The sequence below is a fragment of the Oenanthe melanoleuca genome, chromosome Z (assembly GCF_029582105.1).
Source record: "Oenanthe melanoleuca isolate GR-GAL-2019-014 chromosome Z, OMel1.0, whole genome shotgun sequence".
NCBI lineage: Eukaryota > Metazoa > Chordata > Aves > Passeriformes > Muscicapidae > Oenanthe > Oenanthe melanoleuca.
In genome coordinates, this window is record NC_079362.1 from 75,159,738 (window position 1) to 75,172,726 (window position 12,989).

The 12,989-nt window shown below is 49.5% G+C and overlaps 1 protein-coding gene across 3 annotated transcripts in view; it reads left to right on the top strand.

Moving 5' to 3' along the window:
• Window positions 1-12,989, top strand: part of CTIF (cap binding complex dependent translation initiation factor) — a 144,648-nt gene that overhangs the window by 117,243 nt on the left and 14,416 nt on the right. For all 3 annotated transcript variants that reach the window (XM_056514025.1, XM_056514026.1, XM_056514027.1), the window contains one exon: window positions 7,514-7,669. In XM_056514025.1, coding sequence (XP_056370000.1) covers window positions 7,514-7,669 — 156 coding nt within the window. The remainder of the gene's footprint in view (window positions 1-7,513; window positions 7,670-12,989) is intronic.

The following is a 12,989-nucleotide window of genomic DNA, read 5'->3' on the forward strand; positions in this document are numbered from 1 at the left end:
GGGGATGGTGCTGGGGCTCAGACCCTGCTGTATTGTGGAGAAGGGTTTGCAAACTGCCCACCAAACAATCTCTAACCATGTGAAGTAGCCCGAAATAGGATTTTGGGAGATTTCTTGAAATCATTATGCTTTTACACTGAGCTTGTGCTATGGCAAATGCAGCCTGTGGGATGGGAGATTCCTACTAACACGTTTTTCCATGGAGTCGGGGGTATCAGCACTGCTGTGGATGCTGGGAGGAGCAGGGATTCGCTGTGCTTGATTCTCTCTCTTCCTACCCACCTCTATTTAGCGAGGAGGGGATTGCTGGCTTAGGGGTGGGATGCTCTGGAGGACGTGGATTCTTTGTCTCTGTTTCAGGGGGAGGACTCTCAGTGTCTCCAGAATTCCCAAGGTAGCCCGGAGTCTCCTGTGCACACTCATAAAGGCAAAGGGCACATCTCTGTCTCAAGATTCCCACAGTACTGGGACAGGCAGGAATAAAATTAATTTAACAGGGAACTCCTGCACTGCTGCAGAAGAGCAAGGCTGCCAAGGGGAAGCTGCTTCCTCTGGGCATTACCCAGGGTGTCTGCAGGGCTGGGTCAAACTGGCTGCTCTGATGGCAACCCAGCAAGGAAATTAATTTGGGTTTCTTTGTGGCCCCTTGTCTCCTTTCCACTCCCTCTCTGTGGGACTGAGAGATTTGTGATTCTCAGACAGGTGATTAGCTCCCCGTGTCTGTGTGTCCTGCAGATGGCAGGTCTGTCCCTTGCTCTCTTCAAGGTCTGGCTAGTAATGATGTTTTGCTTTGTCTGGGTTCTTGGGATAACAGGTCTTTAAGGGGATGATAAACTGCTGTTACCCAGCTGAGCTGACACCCTGGCACGTGTTTGGGAGCGCAGAAAGGTGTGAGATAGGAAGGACAGCAATAAAAATTAAGTGACAAGGAAGACAACTCTGTCACCTGGGTATTGCTGGAGGAGGTGCTGGCAAACATCCAGGGCAAAATAGTGATTGCTGTTGGTTGTGTGCAGACCAGGCTACTGAATTGATTCCTCCTGGTCCTCTCAGAGCTTTCACCCAGACACTGCTCTGAGATGTCCAGCAACTACAAGGTTAACAGCAAAACTTTTTGCACATCCATCATGCTCCCACCAGGGTGATTTTAACCTCAGCTAAATCAGTAATTAACTGCTTGCACCTCTGCATCCCCTCAAGAACCTCACAGACATCACTGGCTGAAGCCATGAGACACCCACGTTGTGTGGGTAATTGCTGCTGATCCCAGATTTGGAGCCAGACAGAGAACAGCATGAGGGGGCAGGAGGTTCAGGTGACCACTGTACTGGTCACCTCCAGGTGTTTGTGGACATGAAAAGTATTCACAGCTACTCTTGGCTCTGGTCATCGGCTGCCTCAGTTACCCAAACCTGGAATGTAAAATTGATTATGTTTCTTGTCCTGGGAGTTTGCCTAGTCTCTGCTTTAGAAAAACTAGTTTTCTGACCTTATTTTATCCTTCATTCCCAAATCATTCTCTGAGGAGTAAACACTGTGTGTCTGCCTGATGGCTGCAGAATCTTTGTCGAGTTGTTCTTGTGAAGTGGAATTTGTCCAGGCAGATTGGATGGGGCTTGGAGCAGCCTGGTCTAGTGGAAGGTGTCCCTGCTCATGGCAGTGGAGACACCTGTAAAGAGATGAGTTATAAGGCCCCTTCCAACCTAAACATCCTGTGGCTTGGTCAGTGACATCTAATGCAAGCTACAAATGATCCAGTGGTCAGATGATGTGTGGTAGGTGTCTGTGGGGTGGTGGTCACAGTCCTGGAACCTGGACCTTCACCATGTGGTGCATTGCAGAGCCCTCTGTGATTAAAACCGTTCACTGTGGCCATAATGAAAGCAGGTCTGCACTGAGGATCACTGGTAGGATTTCCTACTTTTCCCAAAACGGCCAAAACATCCTGATAAGATGTCCAAATGGTGCAGATCCAGCCTGGAGGAAGCGACGTGATGAAAGCCTGTGGGAGTGAAGTATCTCATGGCTGGGTGAAGCCAGGGCCTCTGCAAGGCTGGGCACAAGGTGTCATCTGTAATTTAAAAGCTTTATCTGCTTTAAATGTCAATAGCTCCTTTGTTGGAGTCATAATAATTGCCATGATTCGCATGTCTCAGTCACACGCCCCAGAGCACTTTGCAGATTAAGATGAGCAAATCATTCCCATTTGTTGCTGGATGGGAAATCAGGGTACAAAGGTGATTTGAGCCCACACAGGGCTGGAAATAAGCCTCAGTCTCCTGTGCTGCTGTTCTCCAGGTTCTGCATGGAAGCTGTAGGCTCAGAGCAGGTTTTCTGTCATCACCTTACTCTGCTCTGTCTTGTCTCCATGCTGGCAGTAGCGTGGGCAGGGATGGTCTGAGGGGATCTCAGTGAGGTTCTGTCCTTGGGTGCAGGCAGAGAGGCCAGGAGTGGGTGGCTAGAAGAAGAGCAGAGCCCATGGATGGTCCCACTTCATGTCCCACCACCTCCAGCAGAGGAGTTTTTGTAGTGGTGTCCATGAAGTGAGACTTTCCCAATGAAGCTGTGGGTTGTACAGAGGAGCTCAGTGAGACCCCAGAAATCCATAGGCAGAGGTGTCTGATCTCTCCCTGGTGCTGTCATGGGGTTCTCCAGCACCTTCCAAATGCCAGTGCTCCAAACCACTCATCTCACTGGTTTATACTCCTCAGGAAGCAAAGCTGCACACCAGAACCTCCTCCAAGCCAGGGCCTAAATACACATAGTATTTAAATTCCCTGCTCAGAATAATGCAGTGATGTTAATTTTGTGCGACAAAACGTAATTTATGGAGCCCTTTCTAGGAAGGTCTGGCAAAGGAGCAGGCAGAGGCTGCTTTTATTCTCCAGTAAGGGACAGAGGCTGTCCAACCTCTCCTCCAGCCTATTGGATTTGTCTCAGCCCTTTCCAAAGAGCCATTTAGGGCTCCAGCATTTTGCAGAGCATTGCCAGTAAGATGAACTATTTAGCACAGCCTATCTCAGCTTTTTATATAGCTCTTAGCCTGGATATCTAAGCATCATATATTTCTTTTTGTGCAGCATTTCTGACTCAGTATTTCCTGCCTCCTTGACAATGACTGAGTAAACAGCAGAGCTGCCAGAGGAAGAACCCTGTGTTTACAGAGCAACAAGCCCAAATGTGCCTTTTTTTTTTTTTCCCATCAGAAGGTGGCGATGCTTAAATTAACCTTCATTTTTATGCCTCACTAAACTTTTGCCCTCGAACTTGCTGCTACCAGAGTCAGCCATGGGTTGGTGGGCCCAGGTCTGGGGAAGAGTTATTTGGAACGTGTCTTAAAAAAAGTGTGGCAAACTCCCAAGGGAAGAATTTTCGGCTGCAGCTGTCTGAGCTGGACTGAGGGCTTAGATCCGATGGCAAAATGCTGCTTCTCATCCCACTTGACTCTGCTGCCCACCAGAAATGTTAGAGGATGGATTTGTCTCCTCTCCCACAGCATGGCCAATCCCCTTGGCCCTTGTAGCTTGGTCCTAGTCTTGGAAGAGTCTCATGTCCTCTGTCATAGACCAGTGTTGCATGAACTGCATCTACACTGGGGTGAGGAGTGGCTTTCACTTGGCTGCAAGGGTGGGCACCCCCAGGAAAAAGGCATTTTGAATTTCCATTGCTAGCAGGAGCCTCAGCCAAGCTTACAAAGGATCCAACAGGGGATGTCAGAGGTTTTGCTGAGCCCTGGGCCATCTCTGTGGTGAGTATGAACACAGGCCACCCTGAATTAGTGTAGTTGTTTTGGTAGACAGTTTGAGATTTGGTGAGGCCCAACGTGATGAACATGCTCAACCTTCAATTTATGCCCTAAACTTGTCCTGTATGAGAGCTCTTTAGAGGTCCCATTGGCATCCTCCCATTTGCCACATGGTTTCCCAATGAATTCTTCTCCCAAACCAGGCAGAGAAGGAAGTCCAACCCTACCTGGTATAAATACATTTTATTTTAAACTATAGGCACTGAAGGAAGGTCATCCAGTAAACACACCCAGATTATCTACAGGCCAGAGCACCCCCAAATTAGTAATACAATTCGTGTTTAAAAATACAGCCAAACTGATGAAAGATAATTTGCTTACTGCCCTGACATCACCACCTAAGCATGGGGCAAGCCAATCCACAGGTTATTTTTATATAACTCCGTGAGGCATTTCCAGAGCAAATAAAGTTCAGTGGGCAGGGCAGTGACCCGGCTGTCTGGTTCCAGAACTTTTCAGCCCCCTCCAGGCTCGTCATCAGCGTGTGGAGGTCTGTGGGTCAGGGCCCAGCTCCATCGGATGTGCCCCAGGCACAGGACATGGGGCTTGTTCTCTGCCCGCCAGTCCCTCCCCTCTCCCACGAGCTGGCTCTGGCTCATCCCTTTGGGAGCTGCTCTCAGTGTTCTCAAAGGGTCACAGGGCCCACTGTGGGCATGGCTGACCTGTAGCAGGTGAGTCAGGTGTGTAACTTCATTAATCAAACAGCCCAGCTGAGCCTTGGTGGCAGCAGTGGTCTCCTCAAGCTCCCCAAGGCAGATGGGGCACCTCTGCATAGGTGGCACTTGGTGCAAACCATGGTGCAGGTCAGACCTGCAGTATGAAGGCAGATTTAAGGACAGAGCTCCCTGGACCACCTTCCTGGTGCCTGCTGAGACACTGAGGCAGGTGGGTTTCTCAGGATGCTTCAGGATACCCCTGGCACTGCAAGTCCAGCTGCCGTGGAGGCTCCTGCCAAGCCCAAATCTGGCCTGTAGGCAAGCATGGTCAAAAGAAATTCCTCCCACTGGCAAGATTCTCCTTCTACTTTGTCAGCGGAATTCAGTATCACTGCCCTCCTTTTGCAGAATATGTGCCAATCACCTCCTTCTGCAAAGTTTGACCCAACCTGAATCTGCAAATGAGCAAAATTATTCCCATGGTGCCTTCTGCATCCATCGCACATTCCATCCCTCTCCCATCCTTCATGGGGGTCCCTCAAAATCTGCACAAGTTTTTCTGTGACTGATCCTTTCTTTTACAAGGGTCTTGTTCAGCTGCAAAGGATGGGGCAGTGTTCATTGATGTCCCTGCATCACCCACTCAGAGCCACAGGATGAAAAAAGGAGAGTGATGTGTGGTGGAATCCTTTCCTACCCAGCTCCCATCCCAGGCCCCATGAGTTTGGTTTGGTTTGGTTTTCTGGTTGGTTTATGGAATTTCCAGGGGGTTGGTGGGTTTGATGGTTTGGGGTTTTTTTACAGAAAATATCTTTTTAAGAAGAAAATGTTGAAGAGTCAGTTTTCTTTCTTGCACGGGTGCAGAGCAGGGCATGTTTGAAGCAGGAGCAGGAAGGAGCAGAGTTTCCTGCAGTGGTTTTTATTCTTTCCCAGTAATCTTGGACTGCAGAGTCTGTGCAGTTATCCCAAGCTGCTAGGAATTTCACAGCATGCCCCAGGGATCCCAAAATACAGCACAGCTCCCCAGGTACGTGAGTGTAGAGCTTCCAGGCCCAGGCAGGACAGGAGGTGCTGGAGGGCATCCAGGCTCTGAGAGGCAGGATGGGTTGGGGTCTAGAGCTGGCTGGGATGCTGCATGAGATGCAGGAGACAGTGCCAGGAGGTGGAGAGGAATTAAGGAAAAGCTCCAGGGTTCAAGGGAAACTCTGTGCACTGTATCGGTGGATGGGGCAGATGAGGGCCATAGGATGCTCTTTCCTGGATTTTTAATTTCTCATTAATCCAGATATAATTTCTTTTTGACCGTTTTTTTTCTCATTACAGTTCAGTTGAAAACTCCAGAACAAGTAATTGGGTAACCTTGGGGTGATAACCTGAGCTGGCAAATAACTCCTCCATCACTTCCCAGGGAAGGGCTGGTTAATGAAAGGATGAACTCTGCAAACTCCCCCAGAGAGTCTGGGGAGACCCAACAGGATTTGGCTGCGGGTTGACTTCGAAGTCACAGACACAGTTGGGCAACTGACTTATGGAAATGGGTGTAGAGAGGAATTAGTCATCACTGTTTGGTTAATAAGTGCCTCAGCTATTTTACAAGTCTTTTTTTCCTGCATATGCAAATACATATTTTATTTTTCCTTTTGTAATGAAACATATAAATAGCTCCTGACTTGGATCTTCTGTGCATACAGTTGTGTCATGAAAATAATCATTGTGCTTTTGCCTGGCTTTCTTTAGCAGCTGCTTCACGTAGCTTTGTTCTAAAAGGACGATCTCTTGTGTGTTGTCCAGGGCAAGAGAGCAAACTTTGGTGTGGTGGCTTTTATATCTCCCCAGCTTTTGCAGAGAGCAGCTGCAGGTCAGACTATTTGCAGCAGTGAAGCCCTTTGTCTCAGGCAGTAGGAATAAACTGAGATGAAAAAGATAGAAGGTAATTTATTTAGTTGTTGGATTTCAAAGGTTGTGCAACCTGCACTGGGAGCACGCAGTGTGGAGAACAAACTTGTCCTCTTCTTCAGTACTCCCCTGCTTAGTGTCTGCTAAATTTTAGTACCAAGGAAAGGTCACTATGGAGACAGACAAGCAAAGTCGCGTGGGATGTCATGCAAGAACCTCTGCAGCATCTCTCAGAGCCCAGGAAAACCTTCTTGACTCCAAGCACAGTGCACTCCCTTGTGCATCCTCTAGAAGGGTTTTTATTTGCTTCTCTGTGTTGCTTTGTGCTCTTTGCCATGTGCTTCCATCACATACATCTCTTTTCATACCCTGCCTTTGAAACTCCTTTTTTCTCCCCAGCTGGAGGTCTGATGGAGAGGCAGCTATCTCCCTGTGTGCTTCCTCCTGATGCTGATCCATAAATCACGTCACTGGGATAATCCTTAGTCATAGCAACCATCAGCTCAGGCGCAGGGTGACCTTTTAATGCCAAGCCCAGGCTGCCCTGATCTTCTGGTCGGGCAGGGAGCCAGTCTCTGCCATTATTTTGTGAGACACCAGAGAGCAGCCAGACCATTAGGATGCTGCTGGCCAGACACTGGGTCTGCTGAAGATCCTGGAATGAATGGGCTGGGCAGGTCAACCTGGACCACCAAGCCCAGCATGGCCTCCAGCATTTCCTCTGCATTTTACTTAACCTCCCTGTTGCTGCTTTTTATTCAGTCCTGGTGGTGCAGGCTTTTTCCCCTCCTCCAAAAAACCAAGCCATCCAAACCCAACTCAGTGGTGCATATGGAAAAGAGACCCCATGTCTGTTGGGGGGGACAGTGGGGCACAGAGGACAGACACCATCTCTGGTGCAAGCTGTGGCAGTTATTGCAGGAGTTGGTGCTATTCCTGCAGTTGCTGCTTTCTGAGGCTTTGCTCTGTTGAAATTGCAGCCGCTCCGTGCGCGTTGAGTAATCTCCCCACTGTTACTAAAGAGTCAGTCTGTCTGTCTGTCCTGCCCCCACCCCGAGTTTCAGTTTCCTCCTAATTCCCCCTCTCAGCAGCCGTTGCCTCTGCCGTGGGGGTGCAGTGTTGCTGATGCGTTCTCTTGTCTCTGTGCCTCTTGCAGAAGGATTTCTCCATGCGGGAGGAGCTGCAGCAGCGGGATGTGGAGCGCTGGCTGGGGTTCATCACCTTCCTCTGCGAGGTCTTCGGCACCATGAGGAGCAGCACCGGGGAGCCCTTCCGAGTCCTGGTCTGCCCCATCTATACCTGCCTCAGGGAGGTAAATAAATGCCTTCCCACTTTGTCCTTCCCAAGCTGTTGCAAAGCTCTGCAGAGATGCCCATGGTCCATGGAAAGGCTGTGCCTGCCCCATCCCTGGAAGTGCCCAAGGCCAGGCTGGATGGGGTTTGGAGAAACCTGGGATTGTGGAAGATCTGCCCACAGCAGAGTGTCAGAACTAGATGAAGTACCTTTAAGACCCTTCCAACCCAAACCATTCTGGGATTCCATCTTTGTTTTATAATTCCTAGAGGTTTGCCTCTGCCAACATTTCGCACTTCAAAAGTTCCTATATCTGCAGGCATGCTTGGCTCTTCCTGAATATTGTCTTTCTGCTTGTTAAAGCACAATAATTAAAGCACATATTCCCCTTGTCCAGCAGTTAGAAAGGACCAACAGTTGGAATGGCAAACCAAGCACTGGAGTTTGCAAATCCCAGTGTTGTGAAAATCCCCATCTAAGCAGCTTAAACAGCTTCTTAAAGCAGGTGAAGCTACCTGAATAGATGAGACAGACTGAGGGGAGGAAGGAGGGAGGGAAACGAAGTCCCTAATGTCCTTAGACCCAACCCAGTGCAGCAGAAACCCAGCCCTGTCACCAGGGTTGGGGATTTTTCAGAACCTGATGTCCTGACGAGGTCATTGTCCTGCTCAGAGTGGTGGCAGAAACCTCATTGAGTACATACAGAAAAGACAGCTCAAGTGCTGAGAGGAGGAGAGGGCTTCCCTCCATCCTCTTTTAAAGATTGTTTTATCTCCTGTTGGTGCCTGTAGAAGACTTTCTCAGAAAAACCCGCCTCGTTGCCCAGGGTTGGAGCTGTGAATCTCAAATTGTCAGTGGTGCTTCTGTCAGGCCATAAATAACTCACTGTAAAATAAGTTCTCCGCTAAACCTCAGGCAAGGGAAGGATAAAGAAAGTGCCGGTGATGACTTTTTTTACACGCATGGGAAGTTTCTTCTGAATGCAAACACACCATAAACATTTTGTCTGGGTGGTAGCACTGTGGGCAGAGCTCACAGATGGTGACTGGAGCAGTGAGGAGTGCAGGCCTCATGATGAGGCAGACATACCCAGAGGAGGAGATGGGAGAGGCACGCTAAGAATAGCCGAACTTCCCCAAAATCTGTGCCCACGGAGGTATGTGTCACCTTCTGGGGAGGATCTTGACGTCTAGCAGAGCCCCCGTGCCCGTCCGCTTCCCAGAGTAATCGTGACACAGCACAGCCCTGATTCTGCCAGAGTTGTTCCCTGCCCACTCCTGTCTGCCCTCCCTGTGCTGTCACTGTCCCTCTTGTCACCTTTCTACTCTGTGGGGACACGGTGGTGAGCTGGAGGTGTGCGGAAGGACGTGAATTTCTTATATCAAGGATATTTTTTGCTACAGGGCAGCTCCATAAAAAGATTCCCTAATTATATCAAGATGTCATGCGTAAATTTGCTCTTAAAAATACATCTCTGTTCCTTAGCAGGACAGGTCTGTCCCTGTGGTGTTGTTTGTCCCAGATGACTTTACTAGACGATCTTTAATAGCGAGATGATCTTTAGGTCCCTTCCAAACCAAGCTGGTCTGTGATTCTAAGAAGACTCTTAGCTGACATGGGTGAGCCTGGCTCTTCTGTCTCCTCTGCCCAAAATGCTTGCTCTGTGACTGCTCTCTCCACACTGCTTTGACCTCATTTCAGGGCATCCCTCTTCCATGGCTCTGGTATGGATTTTCATTCTGCTGCCTTTTTTTGTCATTGGCAATGACAAAAGGGGGTGTCACCATGGCCTATAAAGTTTGGGACTCCCACTTGCCTCAGGACAGGTTCACAAGGTGTAGTAGCACTCACCATGGGTTTTTTCTCCTTCTGCTGATCAGAACATCACCAAGTAGAGTCTCAGTCCCTCACCCCTAACTCCTTTCATATTGAGTATTCCCCAGCAATCTCCCTCTGTGCTGCCCACAGTCCTGTGTAGCTCCTTCTGCCTTCATCCACCCATCCTTAGACCATAAATCATTAGCAGAGACAAGATAACATCTTTCCCTCTGCATGTCCTTTCAGCTTACTTGCTTTTTAGTTTCTCTTTTTATTTTTTTTCCTTTTTCCCTTTTCCTTGATAGCTCTGGCAGACTCAGCCAAAGGTCAGCAAGGCAGTGAGCAAGAGGAAGGGGAAAATTGCCTCATGACTGAATCAGGAATGTCTCTTCCCTTCCCCCTGCAAAGCTTCCTCTTCAGCTCCTTTCCCCCCAAATAAAATAAAAGCTTATTCACACCATCATTAGCTGGGTGGGAGGGAGTGAGGGTGGCCTTGAGGACAACATTACTGGTTGGAGAGGAGCTGGGGACATGTCTGGGGCATTGAGTGACAATGCCAGTGCTGTTTGTCGACCAGTGGGGATGGGTTGGTATTGTGGGCTGGGAAGGGGGAAAAAAAAAAAAAAATACCATTTCAGGTGAGGCTGGAGTGATAAATGCTGGATTTGTTGGCAGATCAACCCAGCACCCATTGCTGTCCTCAGGGAAGCAGGCAGGCCCTCCTGTCAGACGAGGCAGTGGGTGTTTAAGGTGGCAAAGAAATTTGGGTCAGAGCTGCCACCTCACCCAGGCAGCCTTTTGGGAACTTTGCCCCTTGGCTCAAGCACAGTCCATAGCAAATCCCCATCCCAGAGGGCTCTGCTGCATCCTCCTCCATCACTTGAGCTTGAAATGAGGAAGGAGAGAACACCCATGTGATAGCATCTCCCAGGAGTGGAATCCCTATAAATAAAAAAGTTTCATTTCCATAACTGTTTTGAGGGTTTTGGGGTGAGGTTTGTGCTGGCTGGGAGTGTGTCCTCACAGCAAGGTCTGGTGAGGTCAGCATTGGGATTTTAGGCAAAGAGAGGGTTTGCCAAGGGAAGTAAAAGGTGGGTCCAGCTCTCGTTAAAATGGTTTAATGGAGCACAGTGTGTTTGGATGGTGGTTTGGAAAAAAACATGTTTTTCTGCTTGGAACAGTGCATATTTTAGGCTGGAGAAGGGTAATGGATACCCAAGGTCGGCCCAAAGATCAGACTGTAGACAACTGGGGAAAGGAGGAGAGCCTTTTGCAGATGAGAACAAGAGGGCTACTGCAGCCCTCAGATCTGGGAAGCCTGGGAAAAGAATAACAAAGCAGAGATGTTAAATAGAAATAAAAGCACTTTCCTCCTATTCTTCCCTCAGAGCTTCAGGGAATCGAGGGCGAGCTGGAAGAGGGCATTGTTCCTGGGATAAAGGCTTTCCCCAGAGATGGTTGTGCTGCAGCCAGGGCACTGTGGGTTTGACCTTTGCCTGCTTCCAGACCTGGTTGTTCTCACTTGGGACCAGTGGTGGCATCATGCAGGACCACATTCTTCCATGAGCCTTTCATCTGGTGAAAATACTTTTAGCAGCATTAGGAGCATGTCCTGTCTCCTGTGCATGATGGTCTTAAGCAAGAGTGATTTTCTACTCTCTCCTTCCACTCTATAAGTCCTCTGGACTCTGGTCTCATTTTATTTCACAAAACCTCTCAAAATCCCTGAACAGCTTCTTCCAGGATGGTGAGAAGTGAACATGCTGGCATATTTCCTGCTCCAAAGCCTCTGCCCCATGTCCAAACACCAAGGGCCATGCTCCAACAATGCTTCATGTTGCATGTCCCCCAAACCAACTAAAACCAGAAGCAAGGGACTTTGGTTCTTGCAGCCTGGCCATGTTTCTTCTTTCTGTGGCCTTTGGCAAAGTCACCAAAATGGAGAAAATGGGTGGTTAAGGCAAGGGAGCAGCAAATGTCAGTTGCACCATCAGAGCCCTGTGCACGATGCAAGAAGTGCCCCGTGGCTACTGAAGATGTAGAGATAATAAATAATATTATTTGCCATCTATTGTTCACTGATTGTCACCACTTTTGCCTTCCCTAGCTCTTCCCCAGGCACAGTTGGAGCTGGCTGTCCCTCATCCAGCTCTGTGCTCCCGTGTCAGTGTCTGAGTCAGCAGGGTGGCCATGGGCCACCCCAGCTTGGTGCCCTCCCAGTTTCATCCCCTGGTGCTGCTGGGGATGGGGGGCATTAAGAATGGATCCTGAGGGGCCCAGCCCAGTTCTAGGTGACATCTGAGGTCTGCAGGGAAGGAGGGATCACAGCCAGTGTGATCTGGGAGGTTTTTCTCCTCTGGTGTCTGTCTCATCCTCAGTGGATGTTGTTGGGACACCAACCCAGGAGATGTCCTGGGGCTGGGAGCTGTCACCTCCCTGCCAGCCCCCTGCCACTTCCAGCCCAGGTAGTTGGTGCCAAGTGCTGCTCTGGATGTGTTTGTTTGTTCTTACAATGCCATTTAGCAGCTAGGTTACCTGAGCAGTTGTCTAAGGCAGCAGAGCAGGGAGGTGGAAAAACTGGCTCAAGAGACTCATTCTCAAGGTGATGCCATGTGGCAGTAATGTCTCTGTGGTCCCTCAAGGCACCTCACCAGCTGGTGTCCCACAGGGACAGGCAACACAGGGAGGGCTCTGCCCCCTCTCTCACCCCATAGTAATATCCCATCCCTTACCCATGTCACTGTGCTCTTCTCCTGCACAGGGATGAACTTTTGATGAAAGTTTCAAGCTTCCTCTTGACATTTTGCTTCACCCCACTGAGTTCCCTCTCACTAGCAGCTCCTTGAATATATTTCAGTACACCCCAAACTTGCTGTCAACTCCCAAACTTCATGAGATTGTGCTCCTCACCTCCACGGATAAGGATGCTAAATAAGACAGGTCCTGGGATAACAACTTGGTAGTTGTTATCATCCCTGGCCTTCAGGCAGAGTTGGGTTGGAACCCAATGGCTACAACCCTCTAAGCCCAACCATCCAACCCATTTTTGTACCCATCTGGTTGTCCTGGCTTGGGTGCACAGGGGCTGGATATTAGGGGTGACAGGGGGGCTGCCTTGGCACAATCCCACTCTGAGCCTCGGACGGGCTGTTGGAGCAGGTTCAGAGCAAACCCCAGGAAGATCATCACAGAAAGACTAATTAAACTGCAAAACTGCTTTGTGCAGGAGGCTGCAGGGCCAATTCACAGAGATCCCTCCAGCTTGGGGGGGAGTTATTGCTTGTGAGGCTGGCTGTGTACCCCAGGGGTATCCCCTTAAGAGGGATGCAGTCATTGGCCTGACCCAAGACAGATGATTTTAGGGTCTTAACACCAACCCTGGGGACCGAGGGCAGCTCCCAGGCGCTGTGAATCAGCAGGGATCAGACCCAGCAGGCTGGCACCAGGCAGGACAGTTGCTTCTCTGCAGGAGTTGTCTCCTACCTCCAGTCTGGTTGGCAGAGACAGTCCCATTTCAGCAT